A 21,124-nucleotide genomic window follows, 5' to 3' on the forward strand; every position below is an offset into this window, starting at 1 on the left:
CACCTTTAGAAATGGCGCCTTGTGGAGGGTGCAGGCCATGGGGTTCCAACCCAGACCCCGCTGCTTACTGTGAGATTGGGGTGTTCCTCACTGCGCCTCGGGGCGGGGGGGTCCCTGGGGGGAAGGCAGTCAGATGGGACAGGGCGGGTCACCTATCTGAGCAGCAGTTTGTGCTGGGTCTGAACCACTAGTGGGGCACGCAGGGTCGGGACTTCTTCAGAGAAGAGACTTCCGAGTGTGTGTGCCTGTGTGCACGGGCTCCTAGAAAAAGAGCTGCATTGGGCACAGCACCCTGTTAGTCCTGGTTGTCTTGTGGGGAGACTGTGGTTGGGGAGCAGATCCTGACCCCTAGCCACCCCTGCGCAGAGCCCAGTTTTCTAGACCGTAGTCTGGCTAGGTGCCCCGGTGGCACAGTGGTGGTGGCAGAGTGGTAACTCGTTGGGCTGCCATCCGCATGGTTGCCTGGTTGGCTTTCTGAAACCACCCAGGGCTCCAAGAGAGAAAGGCCGGGCTTTCAGTTACAGTCTGGGAGACCCACGGGGTGGAGATGGGTCAGCACTGACTCCGCGCTGGTGCTTGGTTTGGGTCGGCAGATCTTTCTTCTGTGGGTGGGGAAGAAGGGCCGAGAGGTCGGTTAGGCACCCAGTGCTTAACCAGGCTCCTTCCTGATGGAGGGAGGCATACTTACTTGTAATGCAAGCGTATCAATAGCACCTGAATGTTTATTACTGCCAACTTTTATCATGGAAAAAAAAACAAAAGAAATTTTGGTAAAGGGCCAGTAAGGTGTCTAGGACCCATCAAGTTCACAAACGTGCGTGACTGACAGGAGGGAGCCCAGCAAGGAGGAGGGAGGTGTGAGGTAGTCAGTGGATGAGAGTGGACACAGAGGACCTGTCATCGCTGGTCCCCAGCCAGAGGCAGCATTCGAGGCAGTGAGTTTGTGGTCGGGGCAATAAATAGTTGACGAGTGATTTCATAAAAGGAGGGAGGTGGCCATGGGAGGGAGCCAGAGCCAGCAGACACACAGACCCAAAGAGGATTGACCAGAAAGACAGGCGACCAGACGGTTGGGGAGGGGTGAAGCCCGTGATTGTGCGAGGGGCGAGGGAGAGGCAGGCAGAGCAGGCCACAGCACGCAGGGGAGGGGAGCATGCCCAGCCCAGGGGCAGGAGGGGTGGAGCCGAGGCCACAGAGTGGAGCTCAGTCCCAGGGGCTGCGGGCCTCACCTGCTCCTTGGTCCGACCCTCGCGCTCCCGGATGTGGGTGGTCACGATGCGCTCCATCTCCTCTCGCAGCCTGGGGTACTGCTGGAGCTGGGGAGGGTGGGAGGGAGAGAGCCGCGTACACGGGGGGCATGGGCAGGGAGCACCCAAAGCCTGTCCACGGCTAGGGCTCCGTGGGGGTAGGGGTGGGGGACAGAGGGTGGGAGGCACACATAGAAAGCCCATGAGAGGCCTGTGGTCTCCAGGAAGCTGATGGCCTCCTTCCCCCTGAGAGCTGGGTTACAGTGACAATCCAAGAGTGGTTCCAGGGCCTCTTCAGGGGCCTACCTTGGCAACGTCAGGGGGACAGAGCAGGCCCCTAGGGGTGGGGAGGGGTGTGGAGAGACTATACCGTGGCCGGCTTAGTGGCAGCCTTCTTAGAAGCAGGCGTATTATTTTGAGGCCTTTGGCTGCGGGGGACATTAGCTTCTAAGGATTTCACTGGTCCTCGGGGCGGCCCAATGCCGTGGGGGCAGGATCAGGTGGGGGGAACCAGGCAGGGCACAACTTCCAGAAGCCAATCCAGGAGAAAGCAGGGGCGGTGGGGGAGGGCTGGGCTCAAGGTGCCAGTTAGCCTCCTGAAACCTACTGCAGGCTGGCACTGTCCCTTGTCAGAGCACCAGTCACAGAAGATGACGTGCAGGGGCCACAGGCGTCGGCATGCGAGGCGTGGGGAGGGGTGGCATGCAAAGGGGGGTGCCAGCAGCATGAGCAGTACCCCGCGGGACCTGGCTGGACGCTGAGTCACCCTGGCGGAACCCACCTGGTTTTGCCTCCCTTTGAATGCCCCCGCCCCAGCCACATGTGCTGCCAACCCAGAACGGCCCACCCAGACCCAACTTAGTCTCCACCCCGCTCCTTGGGGGTAGGAGCCCAGTGGCACCCACTCCTGTTTTTATGAATCGAGGCTGAAGGGGGTGTTACTTCAAATACATCTCTCTCCGCCTGTGAGCCCTGCCCTCAGTTCTGGACCAAGCCAAGAGTGCTGTGTGCAGAAAGCCTGCCCACTGCTCTGAGCGCCCACTCCTCCACTTGTCAAACTGAGCCCTGCCCGCCTGTTCACAGAGGCAGGTGCGGGGCCGGCCCCTGCCCACGCTCACTAATGGCATGAAGGTGTGAGGGGATGGATGAGAATGGGTGTCTTGGCCCTCCTCCCTGGTGAAGGGGCACAGGCTCCTCAGACCCTCCACTCCTGGGCCAGCCCCTCCACAGGGACTGCCCTTACTGCTGGCCCTCCCTGGCCAGGTGGACCTAGCCAAAGTGAGAGCCTACCCTATCCGGGGCACTACCCCCATGGCTGGGTCAGGCCCCTCAGGTTGGTTTCCCTACATAGGAAGAGGGCTTTGGGTTGGTGTGCCCGGGGCACAGGGGCAGGTGGTGATTCTGAGCGGCAGCTGGAGGCGGAGGGGTGGCAAATGCAGGGCTGGGAGGGGGACAGCTTGAGACCAGGAGGCCAAAACATGGCTGGGGGTTCCCAGGCCACCCCATTTCCCCAGGAGGCGTAAGGAAGGGCTCCTTCTCCCTGAGAAGTCTGCAGGCCTGGGCAGAGTCCCCAGGCTGAGTCATCTGAGCCACTGCCTGGCAAACTTCTACCGAGGGGGTCTCAAGCACCGGCCCCTCCCCACCCGCCAGCCCAGGGGCGGCGAGGGCACAAGGAAGAAGAGTTTGGGGGAGGGAGCAATTTGCCAAAGAGCATAACCAATTCTCCCACTCACCGCCTGGACCGTAAACTGTTTGTTTTCTGCCGGTCGCATAGGACAGGGCGGCCTTGGCCCCTGAGGGAAGTTCTGTTCCCGATGAGCATCTTTCCCCATTCTGGCAGTCTCTGGGCCTTTCCAGGACTTTTAGCCAGTTTTTAAAAATGGGACTTTTCTCTCAAGTCCTTGGCTGGGAGAAGAGGGAGGCCGAGCAGCCTGGAACCCACCCTTTAGAGGCAGGAGAGCAGAGTGGTACAGGCCCTGGTACAGGCCCTGGAACCCTGGGTTCAGAGCCAGTCCCTGCCCTGCTGAGCCTCTTCCGAAAAGCCATGGAACCTCTCAGAGCCCCGGGTTCCCCGTGTGACAAGCGGAGCAGTCAATGGCACCTTCCTCTCCGGGGTGTGGAGAACGTGGAGTCACAGACGCCGCGCTCCGGAGGTGGGGAACTGAATCCCAGCAAAGCCAGGAGTAGAGTTGAAAGTGGGTCGATTTGGGAGGGAGTGGCTTGCTAAGCTCGGCAACACTTGCTGTGTGTGTGGGTGGGGAGGTGACGCTGGGAGGGCGCTACCATGAAAGAGAAGTGATCTCTGCCTATTAAGATATCAAAAGATCAAAGTGTTCCTGACCAAATGTCAGCTCACAGAAACCACGCAGAAGACCACGGCGAGGTCGGAACTCGACCAACAGCTGTGACCCAACAATGGAAAGCACCCGCGTCACTTGCTTTTCCTTCATAAGGAGCCCTGGTGGCACGATGGGTTCCACGTCGGGCTGCAAGGTTGGCAGTTCAAAACCAGCGACACTCCAAGGGAGAAAGACGCGGCTTTCTACTCCCATAGAGTGACACTCTTGGGAACCTACAGGGGCAGTTCTACTCAGTCCTATAAGGTGGCCAAAGTCAGTATTGACTCGATGGCAGTGAGTTTTTGTTTGGAAAGCCTCTGTAACTTTATCCTCTCTATATAGGGGGTGCCCCCCAAAACAACAGATTTCCCCTCCAAAGCTATATATTAATTTTTTGGCAAAATAACCTTATCGCCTTCAAAGTACTCTCCATGATGCTTAATACATTTGTCAAATCTGTGATTCCATTCTTGGAAACATTTCTCAAACTCATCTGTGTGGATGCTGACAGCACCTCCCTCATTTTTTTCCTTCACCTCTTCTACGGCGTCAAATCGCTGTCCTTTCATGTCCCTCTCCATTCAAGGAAACAAAAAGAAGTCGCGTGGAGCGAGGTCAGGTGAGTGAGCTGCGTGGAGAAAGAGAGGTGTGTGGTTTTTTGCCCAAAACTGGCAAACTGAGTTGGCTATGTGAGCAGGTGCATTGTGGTGGAGGCAAAACCAGTCCCCCGTCTGCCACAAATCAGGAGCCCCTTTTGTCGCACGCTGTTATGCTGTAGTCTTTTCAGAAGCTGTAAATAGAAAGCTTGATTAAAAGTCTGACCTGGTGGAACAAACTCCAAATGCACTCTCCTCCTCACATCAAAAAACAAACAAAAAATGAGCATCATATCGATCTTTGACTTCACTTGACGAGCTTTTGGTGGGCAAGGACACAATGGTGTCCTCCACTGGCTTGGCTGATTTTTGCTTCCAGGGTCTAAGAATAGCACCGCATCTTCTCACCAGTAATGACCTTGGGGGAAAGTCCGGGTCACTTTGGAGCAGTTCTTTCAAAGCACGGCACTCAAAGTGCTTTTTCCTGGTCAGTCAGAACCCGAGGCACAAATTTCCCAGTGACAACCCTCCTCACTCCCAAATCTTCCATTATAATTCGTTGAACTGAGCGCCAAGAGAGTCCAGGTAACTTCCTATCTACTCAGTGGTCTGTTGCCAGTCTTCAAGCACAAGTGCACGAGTTTGGTTGACATTTTCATTTCAGGAAGTTGACAGGTGTCCAGAAAGAGGTTTGTCATCAATTGACATTTCATCTTTTTTGAAATGAACAAAGCACTCATACACTTGAGTTTTCCCCATAGTGCAGTCCTGATAAACTTTGTTAATATCACAACAGTTTCTGCAGCATTATTTCCCCAGGCAGGAAAAAATTTCACAGGTGCATACTGTTTCTCTTAAATTGGCCATCCATCGCAAAAAAAACAAGGTTCGATTGAAAAAATTCCCTGTGACCAAAGAGAACCTTCCCAGGCAACACCACTGGGTGCACTAACACAGAGAAAATTGCTCGAAAGCCCTGTCCAGTAGAGATTATTCCCTTTTTTTTGGGGGGGTACCCCCTCTTACTCTCTCTACCCTCAAATCTTACACATTTCTGAAGCCTGCTCATTTGTTGCTGTTTTCATAGTATGCTGTGGAGGGACAGGCAGATAAAGTAAATCTTCCAAACCCCTTTACTGGCCATAGTCCGTCATTGTGATACTTTATATACAACCAATCCTCTTTTGATGGATATCTGGATTGTTTCCAAAATTTCATCATTTCCACCCAAAAAGAAAAGAACAACGGCTTTTCTCTTGGCAGGCAATTCGGCCAGGTGCTCAGCAGTTTTTTCAATGCATGTCTAGTGGTTCATCTTCTGGGAGTTTACCCTAAGGCAAGAATCCTAAGTGAACAGGAAGGAAACTCTTTTTACACGCGGAGATGCTGCAGAAGTGGAGACCACCGGAAGGCTCACCCACAGACAAACAGCTAAGTCCCCACCAGCTGCTGACGAGTCAATTCTGACTCACAGTGACCTTACACGACGCAGTGGAGCTGCCCCTAGGCCTTCCAAGGCTGCACTTGTTACGGGAGCGGACTGTCGCCTCTCGGGGACTGACCGCCCACGGTGATGCCAAGGGCTTTAACCACGGCACCACCAGGGTTCCTTAACAGTTACCTAAGTGGTGGAAAACCCATCCAATAGGGTACGAAGCAAGCACTAAAAATGACTCTGTAGACTAGGCGAGAATACAAAAGCATACCGGCCACTCTTCAGAGAGCAAGCAGCATGTAAATGTATCTAGACAGCAAACAGATCTCCACGTTGCGGGGAGGGGGTTGGAATGGAAGGAGCAGACATGGATGGAAACTTTGTGAAGGGTCACCTTGTCAAAGTCACCACCGTCCTGACTGGGCAATCTGCATCCAGAACTGTACCCCAAGAAATAACAAGACAGATACTAAAAAGGTATCTCTCAGAAGGAGCGCTGACTCGGGGGACAGGGAGAGATGGTGGTCCGTGGGGGTGCGGACTAGTGGACGGTCTGGTAAGTGGGTTGAATGCAAAGTTGTTGATCTGCAGTGTAAATTCTCACCCAATTTACAAGTTGTTTAAAAAAATGGTTACTGCAGCATCATGACACAGAAAAAAGGGAGACAACCTAAATGCCTGTCAGTGGGATCTTGCATATGGAAATCACTGCACATCTTTCTAGTAGAATATGATTCAGCAGTTACAGAACCCTGTAACTTCCTTCTGCCTCTCCACTGATTAGCCCGTTGACAAGGATGCCGTGCTGGCGGACCTGACCTTTCTGGTTGTACGAGTAGGGGACTTCCATTTCCCTCCTGTGGCATACCCTCGTCCCTAACAATCGTGGGTGGTCAAGAACAAAATCATCATCAATCATTTCATTCTCCCACCAGGTGTATCCTTGAAAAGTGTGGACAGAAATCGCAACGTGGCGCTCTGGAAAGAGCAGGCACTTCCTTCCTTTTCCGTATTTTCTTTGTGGGACTGCATTGCCTTCACAAGGAAAAGCCAAGCCAGCATTTGCCTTTTCAATTTAGTTATACCCGGTCTTCCTGTAAAGGGGCTCGCAGTGGCTTAACGTAAACTCTGGATGTGTACGTACACACGTACGACTGAACACAGGAACTCGCTCTCAGGACCCAGAGTGACTGATTTAGATGTCACCATCAAGATCAGGCAATGGGGAGCCCGGCTTAAATTCCGAGTGCTTTGGTGGGTGGGCGGGTGCTGATTGCTTAGCCACACGGGTGGCTACAGGGGAGAGAGGACTGTGAAAGGGTGGACGTGACAAACTGTGGGCAAGCCGTGAAAACGACGGCACTGTCTTTAAAACATCATGTCAAGGCCGATGTAAACATGAATGTTTACAAAGTCCAGGGAGGCAGCGACCTCCCTCACCGGTTCTGATTCAGCCTGTGGGCCGGGAGGTACTGTTCCAGATGACCCATCTAAAAGTCCTCAAAATGTCCAAAAGAGTACAAATAGGAAAAGGCATCTCAAAAGGCCACAAACAGCTCAAAAGAGGCTGACCGCGCCTACCAGTTGAGGGTGACTCCAAGCAAGGGAGCATCTTCAATATGCTCTTAGGCAAATTGCTTTTCAGGGACCAACATCACTCCCCATCCCAAGAGGCTCTGACCCGGGTCCCTTGGCCTCTGTCAATCAGAATCCTGCTCTGCTGCTCCTCCCTAGCAGTGGGATCCTGCTGAGGCTCCCTTCTAACATCTGTGAAACGGGAGTCACAAGACCGCCCACTCTAGTGATGCTGAGACTCAGTCAGATAAGGAGAGCAAGCACCTGGACCAATGCTTGGCACACAGTAGGTGCTTCACAAAGAGCTGCCTCCTTAGCATTGTCATTCTTCTTGGTGGGAAGGGGCTGGTGAGGTCAGCAGGGGTGAGGGCGGGGCTGGGGGTCCTGGAGAGACTGCGGGTACAGGTAGAGGTAGCACTCTGAGCTGGACGATGCATCGGGCCAGGGGTCACCCAGCCAGCATGGGTGTCTGGTCCACAGTGGGCGGCCGAGGGGCTGCTGGGCCTGCTCAGCAGATGCTTCTGCCCACAGGCCACTGTGGCTGTCAGAAAGGGTCAGCTAGGCCCGGCCCGGCCCAGGCGGCCATCATACCTTTCCGCTACACTTTCTGATGGTGGCCGTGAGTTCACTGACTACCATATCCACACACTTGATACTGGGCTCTTTGAGCTTCTGCACCTGCTTTTTCACTGTGGCTTCAAAAGCGAGGTCAGGTGTGAAGAGGCCCGTCCTGTACCCAGGGAAGAGGAGGGGCCATGGCACAGAGAGGAGGGGAGTGAGAGCCAAGCGGGGAGCCGGAATTGGGGGGTTCGGGGGGGATGGCATGGGGCGTGGGGGAAGAGAGACACCGACACAGAGAGAGAGAAACAGAAGACAATGTGAGCGTGGGACCGGTCCTCCCTGCAGCCATGCCACCCGGGGTGGGCACCTCCCAGGTGCGAAAAGCACCGCCCCAAGGCTCTGAGGTCTGGCTGGAGGGTCTGGGGAGCCAAGGTCCTTAGAGAGTACAGAGTTTCTCCTGAGCTCCCACCCTACCCATCTCCCCTCTGCATCTACTCTGGGCCCTGCCCTCTCTTTCCCAAGGCTGTCTTTGACCACAGCTTTGGGTCCTCATAAGCGGAAGACCCAAGGCCTGGACAAAGCCTAGACCCCCTTCACCATCCTGCTCAACCTTGGGTTTCCAGTGGCTGCTACCTTCTCTTCATCCTGGGCACAAAGCCTCTAGCCCCATCCCCTAGATCTACCACGGTTGCTTTGCCCAGTTGCCCAAGCGGTGCCCAGTGCCCTGCCCGACTTCTAGAGCCTCCATTCACAGAGACGACGGTGCTGCTGGTGCTCCCCCGGAGTGGGGGCCTGGCTGCCTGACCTCCCCACACCAGCTCTGCTCTGCTCCCCTCTGGAGGCACTCAGCTCAGAAAGACAGAAAGAGAGGAGGTGGTGGGTGCTGGGGACTGGGACAGCAGTGGGGAGGGAGAAGGAGGGAGGCTGTGGGGTGGACACGAAGGTGCACTGGGATTGGAGAACAAAGCTCTGGTCTCCGGGAACAGCCCTGCCACTGCCTAGCTATGTGACCTTGGGCGGGTACTTGGATCTCCTGGGCATCTGCTGTGCCGTGGGCACCACTTCTCTGCCCAGCTCTCTTTGCATGGCTCTGTGGGGCTCAGAAGAGGTGGCAGACAATATAGGGCTCTGTCCCTGAAAGGCCAGATGTGGATGGAAGGGAAGGGGGGCAGGTGCTGAGTGAGGGTCCCCCAGTGAGGGTGGAGTGAAGATGAGAAGGATGCAGGACAGCGGAAGTCAGAGGATCTGCTAGACCTGGGACCTATGCACACCTCCAGCTGCCCAGGCCCCAGATTGCCCCCCCCGCCGAAGTCCCCGTGCTCGTCTTCAAAACCAACATCTCCCCAAGACTTGTCCTGGGAACCCCTAAAGCTGATGACATCTCTGAGGACAGGAAGGGGCTCCAGGGTCCCCTCTGTGCTGGGATAGTTCAGAGTGCATAGCCAGCCATCCCAGCTGCCTTACCAACCGCTAGTCCCTGATCTTCAGGGCCTGGGGGCTGGGGAGGTGGGTGAGGCATTCCCCTCTCCTGGTCTTTGGCAGGTTGCCTCCCCCACCCCGCTGGGGTCTGTACATGCTACTGAGGAGGCGGTGGGGGGCATGGGGAAGGGATGCCTGGCAGCAGTGCAGGGTAGGGGCAGAGTCGGGGGCTGGCCCGGCCGCTGGGTTACCTTCTTGGTGCACTGTCTAACGGTGCTGATTAGCTCCGAGATAACCATGTCCACACACTTGAGACACGGTTCTCGGGTCTTCTTCACTTGCTTTTTCACAATGGTCTCAAAGGCCATGTCTGGGGTGAAGAGCCCCGTTCTGAACGCCCGGAGCAGGAGAAGGGCACAGTGTCACCGACCGGGGTCCTTCCCCAAGACCCTGCGATTCCCCCACCCCACAGGGTCCTCCCACTCCCCCTCTGGAGCCTCATGTGTAAAATGGGCAGGCTGTGTGTGTTGTGGGAGGGGCTTTCAATCTTCAGGGTGAGAGCCAGTTGCGCTGAGTCTGCTGTTTGCCACGCCTGCTCCGAGAACTCTGTTCCTACAGGGGTTCTCTAGTAGAAATTGACTGAAAACTGCCCTCCTGGTCCTCCTGATGGACCTTTCCAGGAATCAAGCATCATCTTTCAATCCCCAAAGCCAAACTCAATGGCGACTCCCAGGGACCCTGTAGGACAGGGTTGAACTGCCCCTGTGGGTTTCTGGAACCATAATTTTGGGGGGAGTAGAAAGCCCTGTCTTTCTCCCTAAGAATGGCTAGTGGTTTCAAACTGCTGACCTCACAGTTAGTAGCACAATGGGTAACCACTACCAGGGCTTTTTATTTCAATACTAAGGGAGATTTTCTTTCCTTCCTGTGTTTTGGTCAATGCGGTTATCATCATGCGGATTCACATCCGACCTTAAAACGGAACCCGCACGAGGGCGAGGGCAGTTTGGTCTGAGATATTGCCTAGCACAGAGTAGGCTTGTTACATTGTGTGTGTGTTGACTAGATCTGTTGAGGGAGCATAGTGCAAATCCGGGTCCCTGAGAGGAGTCTGGGTGTCCCAATCTCCCTTCCTGATCCGAGGGAGCTGGGGTTGGCTGGCAGGAGGGCCGCTGGGTGGAATAGGATCCTCTTCAGGCTAATGGGCGGGTGGAGAGTGGAGCGGACTTGCCCCGTGGTGACATCAGAGAGGAATATAGACCAGCACCTATAGGCTCTGCCTGCCCCAGGTCCCACTCAGTGCTTTGGGCAGTTTTGCTCTCCCCACCTGGGTAAGACTGGGTGGTGCTCTCCACCTGGGGGTGAGCAGGAAGCTTAACCCCAGAATGTGTCCCCTGCACCTGTGCCTTGCACTCTGCCCAGGTGGTCCAGCCTCTAGACCCTGCTCCCAAGAGCAGAGAAGGGGGACAGGAGGTCTCAGGAAAAGGAGTGACCTAAACCTCCCATCCCCTTCTCCCAGCGAGGGCCTGTCAAAGTGAGAGCCAGAGAGTCAAGGATGAAGGGATTGGAAACCAGCCTTCTAGGGTCTTTCTGAGGGAGACCCAGTTCATCATTCCCTGTGCCTCTGAGCTAGGCTCCCTTGCCTTCCAGACTCAGACCCCCCCACCTTCCTGGTCCCAATACATGCCTAATGCCATGGATATTCTTGATAGCATAGCTGATCTCCCGTCTGAGTTCCTTCTCATCAAACTCCATCTGTGTGGGGGAAGCAGAGAGATAGCTGGTCAAAGCCAGTCACTAACACTTGGGGGAGGTCATGGCAGGGTCTGTCCCACTCCAATTTGGTCAGCAAAGGAGAGAGAAAGATCGAGAGCAAGAGAGAGAAACTGACTCTTGCTGAAGAGGGTCCTAAGTCTTCCTGCCCTACCTTGACCAACTCAAAGGGGAAGCGCTCATGGAAGATCCGGTTGATTCGGGCTCCTCCCGAGAGCTCATAGGTGTCGATCTGGTCTCCCGAGCCCTCGATGCGCTTCTCAAAGTCCACAGCAAACTGCTGGACCATCCTGGGGGGAGAGGAGTGTGGCCTGAGGGACAGAAGCAGCCTGTGGAGGGAGCTTGGGGAACTGAAGACGGTGCAGAGATGTGTGTGTCCGTTGAGCGGGGAGGAACCTCAGCTTTCGGTGGGGGGTGGGGGTCAGGGAGAGCCTCACTGTAGCAGCGCCTTGGTCTTGCGAGCTGGATCATCTGGGCGGAAGTTCTTGTACTCGTCCACCTCTTTCTCGATGGACAGCAGCTGGCTCTGCAGCTTGTTCCTCAGCCCCGGCAGCGTGTCCCGGATGTGGTTTGTCAATTGCTGGGAGTGGAGCAAGAGGAGGGTGAAGGCCAGGATCACAGGCTCCAATGAGCACAGCATCAAGTAGCGACAAAGGTGGCACGGGCTCATGTGGATGTGGGGAGGTGGCGAGCTATCAGGGGCAGCTGCAGCCCTGCCCATGGCAGCCCAGCCCAGCAGAATGAAAGCTGAGGTATGCATTGAATCAATGGCGGAATAACTTCATTTTCAACACAAGCCAGAAATCTGGACTTTTGTGTGCAATTACCCAATTTTGAAACTAATTTAATCCTCTTCCCAATAGTATAAGGACCACTGCCTGGTGGCATCGTGGGTTACACATTGGGCTGCTAACTGCAAGGTCAGCAGTTCAAAACCAAAGTTGAGACATTCTCTTCTTGCAAAGAGTTAGTCTCAGGAATCCACAGGAACAGTTCTGCTCTGTCTCAGGGGATCCTGTGAGGAGCTAACTTGAGAACGGTGAGTTTGGTCTGAATAAGGGCAAAGCAAATGCATTGTGGTGGGAGGGTGGGAGGGTTGGCTCACGGCCATCGAGTCCATGCCGACGCACAGCCACCCAAAGGACAGAGTGGAACTGCCCCTGTGAGATTCGGAGACTAACTCTTTATGGGAATAGAAAGCCCGGTCTTTCTCCCTTGGGGAGACTGGTGGTTTTGAACTGCTGACCTTGCAGCTAGCAGCCCAATGTGTAACCACTATGCCACCAGGCTCCTCAGCCTGAATTAAGGCATGCATGTACAGGCATGGCATGGCTCTGGAAGCCCCGTTCCAGATGGAGAAACACTCCAGGGGAGCCCTGGCATGCCGTGCTCCTCAATCTCCAGGCCAGCCTCTCCCTGGTTCACAGGCAGGGGACCAAAGTCTTCAGCTGAGAACACTTCACTCTGGGTCCCCAAACCCTTACCAACCCTCCATGCAGAGTCCTGGTCTCCCCCCCTGGGGGTTAGGCTGGGTGTCAGAGCTCCCTCCCTAGATTGAAGTCAGGAAGAGGTCAGAAAAAGGACTCATGGTGTGAGTATGGGTCATGCTGGCTGACTGACCTCACCCCAATCATCGTCTCCTGCTGGCTCCCCCAGCCCCCACCCCACTTGACCTGAGCACCCACCTGGTTGAGGACCTTCTGCAGGTAGGGTGTGCCCATGCGGTCAGCCAAGTGGCGGTAGGATGGGTGGGAGAGGAAGAACTTTCGCTCAGCAGCCAGGGCAGCTGTGATGTCCTTCTTGCCATCGATGTCCTTCTGACTCCGGTTCACTACCCCGATATAACCTGGGGACCAGACGGGGTCCAGGTCAGGGGACAAGCAGTTTTGCCCAGGGGGTAGGGGACAGTGGTCGGGGTCAGGCAGGGACCTGCCTACCTCTGCGCAGGGGGAGCAGCTTGTTCTCCAGCACATCGCGGGCGTCGGTGCCCTCATCCATCAGGTCCAGCTTAGTGATGACACCGATGGTGCGCTGACCTGCGGGAGGGTCAGCCAACCCGGAGCCTGCTCTCACACACAGGCCCCCACACATCCCATTCCACGCTCTGCCTACTCCCTCACCTCCCTGCCCCCACTCCCGCATTCCTTATCAGTTCTCCGCACATTCTGCTGAGACGGTCCAAGTGGCTCCTTCTGATGTTGAGACAAGATGCCCGCAGCCCTGGCCTCGGAGTTCCAGCTTGGTAGGAACCTACCCTGGGGGTCTACCTCCTTGGCGATCTTGAGGGCATCAGAGTTCGCCAGGTCGGAGTTGGCGGGCGACACGGCCAGGATGAGGCAGTTCTCTTTGGTGACGAACTGCATGAGCATGTCCCGAATCTGGAACTCGATGTCAGCAGGCTGGTCCCCCACCGGGACCTTGGTCATTCCGGGCAGGTCCACCAAAGTCAGGTTCAGCACTGGACAAGGCAGTGAGAGAGCGCGGATGACCGTGGGTGAGGGGAGGTGGGAGCAGGTGTGGAGAGAATTCACGTTGGAATCGCGATGGGCGGAGCGGGCGGCAGTTGGGTGTGGGTGGGCGTAGCCATGGGTGGGCGTGGTCATGACAGGGTGGAGCTTGGGTTGCAGCGTAGCGCTGGGACCTGGTCACTGCGGGGAGGAATCTGCCTGAGCAGGGCTCACTTAATCTGCCTAAGCAGGGCTCACTTAGGGCTGCAAAGGGGCGGGGCCTAGAAAGGTGTTCGAAGGGGCGGGGCGGGGCGCGGGCGCAGCGAGGCGGGGGCCCGCCCCCGGGCCTCCCTACCGTGCGGCGAGTAGACTCGCAGGTTGATGGGCACGGGAGAGATGCCCTTGTTGGTGCCGGTGACACGGTCCGTTTCAGCCTCGATCTCCAGACGCACCTCCTCGAAGTCGGTGAATTTCTTACCCTTGCAGTGCAGGAATTCGGCATATTCTACTCCATCACCGGGCGAGGGGGGCAGTGCGGGGGGGGAAATAGGCATCAAAGGCCAGAATCCCACCTGGATTTCTCCCCTATCAGAAGGAAACCCTCTCCCCTTGTCCCACTCCCCCCTCCCCAGCCGTGACTTCTCCCTCCCCCACCAGAACCTGTCCTAGCCAAGTATTTTCATCTCATTCTGCAGATGGGGGCAAGGAGCAAATGGGGAGCTCCTGGCCAAGGTCAGTGTGAGAGGCTGGGGGTGGGGGCCCAGGACAGTACCTGTGGAAGAATTGACCAGCTGCAGGACCAGGGGGCGGCGGGTGACAATGCCGGATCCTCGGGGCAGAAAGTCCCTATAAGGAGTTGGGGGTCAGAGGGAGATCAATAGGGCCCTCTTCAAAACTCCCCCAAAGTCCTGGCTCCACGTCTCAACTTAGCCTGAGGGCTCAGGGCGCTTCAGGGATAGTTGTGGAGGTTGAGAAGCATGGGAAGTGTGTCCCCTGCACCCCCCCCATTTTTCCTGAGCCACAGGATTTATGCAGCTGAGCTGCCAACCTTTTCCCAGACTTCTCTCAGACATGTCTGGTTTGTTCGGAGCCAACAGGAAATCCCTGCACCAACTCGGCCAGTTGCTGTTCAGCCTGAGGGAAACTGAGGCATGTGAGACCCCATCTGCTGATGTGTCCATGTTTATGCATCATCCAAAAGGAAAGGGGCCTGTACTTCCTTCCCTTCAGGGAAGGGCAGCATCTCACTTCCCCTTCCCGGGCCCAGCTGGCTGGAGCTGAGGACACAGAGGATGCTGGGAAGGAGACAGAGGAAAGCACCCGTATTTCCGAAGTGCACACTGTGTGCCAGGTGCTGGCTGGAGCTGAGGACACAGGGATGCTGGGAAGAAGGGGGCAGCGGAAAGCACCCGTTTTTTGGAAGTGCCCACTGCGTGCCACGTGCTTCGTGGACAAGTGTCTCCTGGCCTTATGGAGCAGATGCTGTGATCAAATCCCCGAGGAGACGGGGCTTCCGAGACATCCAAGCTGCAGTCTGTACCTAGCAGAATAGACCCTGAGCCCAGGCCTGTTTGACGCTGTAGTACAAGCCCTCCCTCTGCCCTTCGTCCCTCTGAGGAAGTAGAATGGGGGGGTCTCAAAGGCACCTCTTGCCCCTAGGCCTGAAAGTCCAGACCTCGAACATGTGCTCGAACCGATGTCATACCTGGCATCAGCTGTCCCTGGCTGACTCATCAGGGATTGGATTCTGTCTGTCTTGTCAGTTCTTCTCACCCCTCCCAGCCCCGCCCCACCCAGGCCATCACAAGCCTAAGGGTGGAGGCATCTCCAAGGATCAGCCTGGAAAATCAGAAGTCACAGGACCTTCGGGACCCACAAAAGGGGAAGCAGTCCAGAGCCCAAGCAGCTGCAGAGATCCAGCTAGCTAGCATGTTCCTGCAGAGGTGGCAGAGGCCCAAGAGGGGAACGGACATGCGCAGACTCACACGCATCACTAGTTCTGCCCATCAGATTCACACTCAGGCAGAGCTGAGGCCAGAACCCCAGTCTCCTGCCCCCTGCCCAGAGCCTCACCTGGCCCTACAGCGCTCCCTGCATCCCAGACAACAGACTAGGCCCAGGACTCCTAGGTTCAGGGCTTCTCTTGGGGGCTGGGGAAGCCTCTGCTGATGCCAGTCTTCATCCTGCCCCCACCTCTGGGGAGAGCAGAGGCTGCTGGGAAGAGCCATGGGTGAGTCCAGGCTGGAACGGAGGGAACTGCTCTAAAGGGTTTGAAGGGGGAGGAGATAAAGTGTGCATTTGTTAACACTTTTTCAGGCACCAGCTACGTCTACCCACTCTCACAAGGCCGTGAGCAGCAGGTGCGCAGGAACTGCCTGGTTCTGTCCATCTGTTGTAGCCCACTGCCCAGCAAAGGGCTCACTGCATGGGCGGCGCTCACTCCGTCCAGTGAATCCCTAAGCCGTCGACACCATGCTCTCCTCTGGCAATTACCGCCTCCGCTTTACAGATGAAGAAACAGAGGCGTGGAATGCTGAGGTGACTTGTCCAAGGTCACCTAACTAGCAACGTCAGAGCTGGGATTCAAACCTGAGCATCCGCTGGGCCCCAGAGCTCGGGAACTTCCCATCAAGCTGTGCCGTCCCCTAAAAGCAAGGAGCCAGACTTAGCTCTCCACAGAACTCAATTATGGGAGCAGCTTCGTGATGCCAGGCCTTGTGCTGGGCCCTGGGATGGGAGATGAGTCAGGCAGCACCCCCCCACTCCCACCCCCACCCTGGAGCGTGTGGTGCTGGGCGAGGCAGACAGTAAACAGAATGCAATGCAGTGACATGTGCTAGAGAGGAGGTGTTGCAGGCAGCAGAGGAGGTGGTGCTTAGCTGGGGGAGTTCAGGGGCTTCCTGCCGCTGTGGCCTATCCTTTGTTCTCTGGTTTCTTGGGGGAGGTGATCCCCGCTTTGGAGGTCTCCCAGGACTGTGGTGGTAGCACATTTGGTCTCACAGTGGTGGAGGTAAAAGCCTAGGGTCCACCTCTCTCCTCCACTAGCTCCTTACCCAGAAATACCATAGCAACTGCTGTTGTCATGGAAACAGTGGGACCGGTGAGAAAGGACAGAACTACTCACAGAGTGCCCCCCCCCTTCCCGGAGATGTGGCCCTTCCCTGGATCTCTCTCCCATGAAGCCTCCCTGCACAGATCAGCCCACCCAAACTATGTAGGGCCCGAGGGGGTGGGGGTTTTGAAGCACCTCATAGAGGGTGCAGGGAAGTGGGTGGTCAAGGGGCCCCAGCCAGCCTGCCACAATGGCTGACTCCTGGGGCTACTTAAAGGACAAACAGCTTACAGGCAGCAGAGATTAGAGGGCAGGGCCCTGTCTGGCCAGGTGGGAGAGGCCCCATCTTGGCTGTGACCTCTGGCCACAAAGTCTGGCCCAAACTGGCCTGCATCAGAATTCCCTGGGCGGCTTGTTAAAATGCACGTTCCTCAGACATGGCCGGGTGGCAGGGTGGGGTCTTGGGGCCCAATCTGGATTTCCCACTGGCTCCCCAGGTGGTTTCCATGTTCCCAGTCAGGTCTAAGGATGGCTGGCTTAGTGGTTAGGAGGCAGAGGTCTTGGGTTAATACTGCAAGCCGCTTCACCCTCTGGACCTCAAAGCTCTCAGGTGTAAACCGGACATCCTCTAGAACAGAGGTTCTCAACTTATGGGTCTCTACCCCTTTGGGCGTGGCCATGGAAAGTGGGCGTGGCCTTTCAAGGTGCTCACTAGCTCCAGAACACTGCCATGTGGTGACTTGTCTGCAGCCCCTTCTCTCCCCTAATTTCAGCTGGGGGATCGATCCTAATCCCCACAAACCCTTCCATGTCACCCCACTCCAGACCCTGAGTGTAATCCATGGACCGATGGGTGGGAATGCTGGAAATTAAGGAGAAGCTTGCAGGGGCTGTTTCACCGTGCAGAGGGTGGGACCGAGGCCCTGAGAGGGGCCGGGCGATATGAGGGCCCAGGAGGTCTGCTCCCCAGCTCCTCCTCGCTTGGCAGAGAGGGGAGAGGACCAGCTGGCTGGCACATATGGCTGTGAACTCCTAGCTCACTGCCGGTCCCTGTGCCCAGGACTCGGAATGTAGTAGGTGCTCAGGCAGGATTCCTGGAAGCACCAGGGGGGCTCAGCGCTCCCATAGCTCTGTCCTTTCACTCACTCGGACGTGCTCCCTACAGCCCTCTGTTAACCAGCCCCCTGGGCGCTCTTCTGTGGGGGTGGGGGTGGCCACTTAAGCCTCCCGCCAGGGTCACCCCCTGCACCTCTCACTGGGCGATGGCAGAACAGGTGTCTGGGGAAGTGTGTGGGGCCCACCAGCCGGGGTGTTTGTGTGGGGCGCCCAGTGTGGGAGGGAGGACGGTGGCACGCCAGCTCTCCCCACTCCTTCTGGGCAGATGGTGGCTTCCCTGGGAGGCCTTGCCTGGCCATCTGCAGGGGCACCGTCATACCTGAAGAAATCCACACCTCCTGGAGCTGGAAAACACCCACACCCTTGTTGGACTTGGCACTGTCACCACCCAAGAGGGGTCTGGAGAAACTGTACCAAGAAGGGCTGCCGTGAGCCCTGCTCCCACCCCACTCCCACTCACCTGGGACCAAGCTCAGGGGCCCTGACTCCCAGGCCCTGCTGGTAACTGGTGGACATTCTAATGATGCTGCTTCTGCTTCCAGAGTCTGATATGAGACCGGCTAGGGACCGTCACTTAGCTGTGTGGCCATGGACAAACAGCCCTCCCTCTCGGAACCTAGGCCTCCCCAGCAGCCAGGCCGGCTGCTGTGAGTCTAATGTGAGTGAATGCATGATTCTAAGTTATTGGGACAGCGTGTGGCGCCTGCTGGGAGCAGGCTGGACCCTCACACCAGGCCACCAGATGGTGCCGTGGGGAGAAGGTTGGAAAGTGTGTCTCCTGGGGGCTGGCTGGCAGCATGGGGGTGGGCCAGGAGATTTCCAGCCAAATTTGGCCCTGAAGGAGGAAGAGGAGAGGGCGTGGTGGGCTCTGAGGTGTCCCTAATGTGGAAAGCCGGGGTGGGGTGAGGAGGTGGGCCAAGAAATACCACAGGGAGTGGGTGAGGCTGCTCGGAGCAACAAGTCCCTCTCTGTTTCTACTGCCCTGGGAGTCCGGGTGTGCCCATCTCAACGCAGCTCATGCATTTCAAGCTGGGGTTTGAACATTGCAGGGCAGTCCTGGCCTCAGATGCTCAGAGGTCCTGGGAGCAAGTGCTGCAGGGGCATCCTCAGCACCCGGCACACAGCTTGGCACGCTCACCGATGCATGCACTGGCCCAGTCTTCCCGCCATCACCCTCCTGCACACCTTCAACTGAGATACAACACCCTGGTGCCCTGTCGTGATAGGGCAGGACTTGTACCCATGGTCCTGGATCCCAGTCCAGAGCTCTTTCCTCAACCACTACTTTTTTTTTTCTTTTTAAGAAAACCCATTCTCTTTCCTTCCCTCCTACCTGGCCACCTCTCCTTCCTCCCTGCCTCCTTTTTCTCTCTGGCCAATGTTGATGGTTTGGGATTTGCAACATGGAAATAGATTTCTCTTTCATGTCCTACTTAAAGAATCATGTTTCCCATGTGAAAAAGCATGTTTGAAAAGACATACCAGGCTTTATGAAATACAAAGCGGCCATCATCCCAGCACCATAGTCTCCCTGCTGCTGCTGGATTCGACCCCAGAGCCCCGGGGTCTGCTGGGCAGAGTCGGTCCATGGGGCTTGCAAGGGTGTGGCCTGGGGAGGCAGACTGCCAGCCAGCTTCCCTAGGCACTTCTGGCTGGATTCAAACCCCCAACCTTTCTTCTAGTAGTCAAGTGCTTATCTAGTTGCACCACCAAGTTGCAGTATGGATATTTGGTTTTAAATCATAATAATGGATAACACTGCTTGCCAGGGGCTCTGCCAAACCCAAAGCCAAACTTACTGCCATTGGGTCAATGCTGACTCATAGTAATCCGATAGGACATGGTAGACTGCCCTTGTGACTTTCCAAGACCGCAACTCTTTACCAGAGTAGAAAGCTCTGTCTTTCTCCCTTGTTGCTGCTGGTGGTTTCAAACTGCTAACCCTGCAATTAGCAGCCCAGCATGTCAACCACTACACCACTAGGGCTCCATACCCGCCGGGGCTCTGCCAGCGACTGTAAAGCTACATGGCCTAGAGATTTCTTCTGGTGACAGGAATGCTCATCAAGAGACCGTGATGCTGGTGGCACAAAGCGACCTTCCCTGAAACTCCCTGAGCTGCACACTTCCAACGCTGGGCTCTGGACATGCCACGTACCCCTGCATCATATCATTGACCTTCACAACAGCCAGGGGAGACCTGCACGGTCAGGTTCTCCGCCCTCAAGGGGAAGAAGTGGGTTTCAGCATGGAGGTGGAGGCACGCACCCACCGGGCTCCAAGCGACACTTTGGTAATTGCTGGGCATTTGCCAAGTCATGCCATCCAGCACGACGTCTGGAGCGGCACTGCTCAACATCGGCAGTTTTCCGTGAATGAGTCCTGGTCCTCCTGCCAAATTCTGTCCTGCTTTGAGCCTCCGTTTCCCCAGCAGCTCCGTGGCGGTCCCCATGCCCTCACCAAGTGCGGGGTGCTTTGTGGGTGCAACAGCCTGGCGTGGCCCAGATTTCCTTCCCCTGTGTTGACACTGGGTGCACCTGAGGCAGGCGAATGGGGCCATCGCCAGAAGAGATGGAAGTGTGGTTGGGGCCGTGGTCTGCTGGGAGACCTCAGGCCAGGGGGCAGGACTTCTTCCTTCCTCTACAACCCACTCCTCATGCTGGGCAAAAGCTGAGTCCTGGCTCCCGCACAGAGGTCCGGTCCAGGGAGGAGGGTGGCCAGGGAGTATACACTGGAGGAGGTGTTGGCTGATGGCAGAGACTTGGAGGCAGAAGACGGGAAGGAGGGAGGATACCAAGGGTAGGATGACGAGCTCTTCAGGCAGAGAGACCCGCCCGCATGCACAACAGCACCCAGGAGGGGAGGCAAGAAGGCACGGCCCAGTGTCTCCATGAACGGCGAGATGCTGCGCCTGGTGGGAGGGTGGACCAGGAGGAAGCAACTGGAAGGCAGCCAGGTTGGGTCATGCGGGCTTCCAAGGCCCAACTCAGCTGCTGAGTCTCCGTGGGGAGGGCTGGCGTGGCACGTAGGGTTTCAGGCAGAGATGCGGAGGCCCGGGGACGTCACTCACTTCTGGTGACGGAAACACGGCTGGTTTTTGTGTGCAGGCTGCCCCTGTTGCTAGGAAAAGCTGGTGGCACTGGGATGGGGGAGTGGACGGGGGGGTAGACTCTACAGGGCTTGCGGACTGACTGGGGAGCATGGAGGTTGCTCCCAGGGCCTCCGGCCAGCGCACTCTTCCAAGCTCAACACCCCATATTTTCCGGTTGCCTATAGTGATTCCAAGTGACTGGAGCTGCCTTCTGCAACTGCTTCCTGTTCCTTTAGCCAGGTTTCAGCTCAGGGAGGGGATGGGAGTGGAGAGGAGGAGAAAGGGGCTGTGTGGGCGTGTACACGCACATCAGTGGGAGGTGGAGGGGATGGACAGACACAGGCAAAGGCCTGGCCTGGGGGCAAGTATCTGGCCTGGCTCTAATTCAGTCCTGTGTGACCATGGGCAGGCCCTTGCTCTCTGTGCCATCTCTGCGCCCCACTCCCAGAGAGGCTGACTCCTCTGGCTGGCAG

General features: G+C 56.6%; 1 protein-coding gene across 4 annotated transcripts in view; it reads right to left on the reverse strand.

Moving 5' to 3' along the window:
- DNM1 (dynamin 1) overlaps positions 1–21,124 on the reverse strand; it is a 45,734-nt gene that overhangs the window by 17,097 nt on the left and 7,513 nt on the right. For all 4 annotated transcript variants that reach the window (XM_075560721.1, XM_075560720.1, XM_075560719.1 and 1 more), the window contains exons 2-11: positions 14,165–14,238; positions 13,748–13,897; positions 13,200–13,403; positions 12,883–12,981; positions 12,631–12,791; positions 11,383–11,525; positions 11,100–11,235; positions 10,860–10,927; positions 9,424–9,562; positions 1,230–1,316 (exon numbers count right to left, since the gene is read on the reverse strand). In XM_075560721.1, coding sequence (XP_075416836.1) covers positions 1,230–1,316; positions 9,424–9,562; positions 10,860–10,927; positions 11,100–11,235; positions 11,383–11,525; positions 12,631–12,791; positions 12,883–12,981; positions 13,200–13,403; positions 13,748–13,897; positions 14,165–14,238 — 1,261 coding nt within the window. The remainder of the gene's footprint in view (positions 1–1,229; positions 1,317–9,423; positions 9,563–10,859; positions 10,928–11,099; positions 11,236–11,382; positions 11,526–12,630; positions 12,792–12,882; positions 12,982–13,199; positions 13,404–13,747; positions 13,898–14,164; positions 14,239–21,124) is intronic.

The sequence above is a fragment of the Tenrec ecaudatus genome, chromosome 10 (genome assembly GCF_050624435.1).
Source record: "Tenrec ecaudatus isolate mTenEca1 chromosome 10, mTenEca1.hap1, whole genome shotgun sequence".
In the NCBI taxonomy this organism is placed as follows: Eukaryota; Metazoa; Chordata; class Mammalia; order Afrosoricida; family Tenrecidae; genus Tenrec; species Tenrec ecaudatus.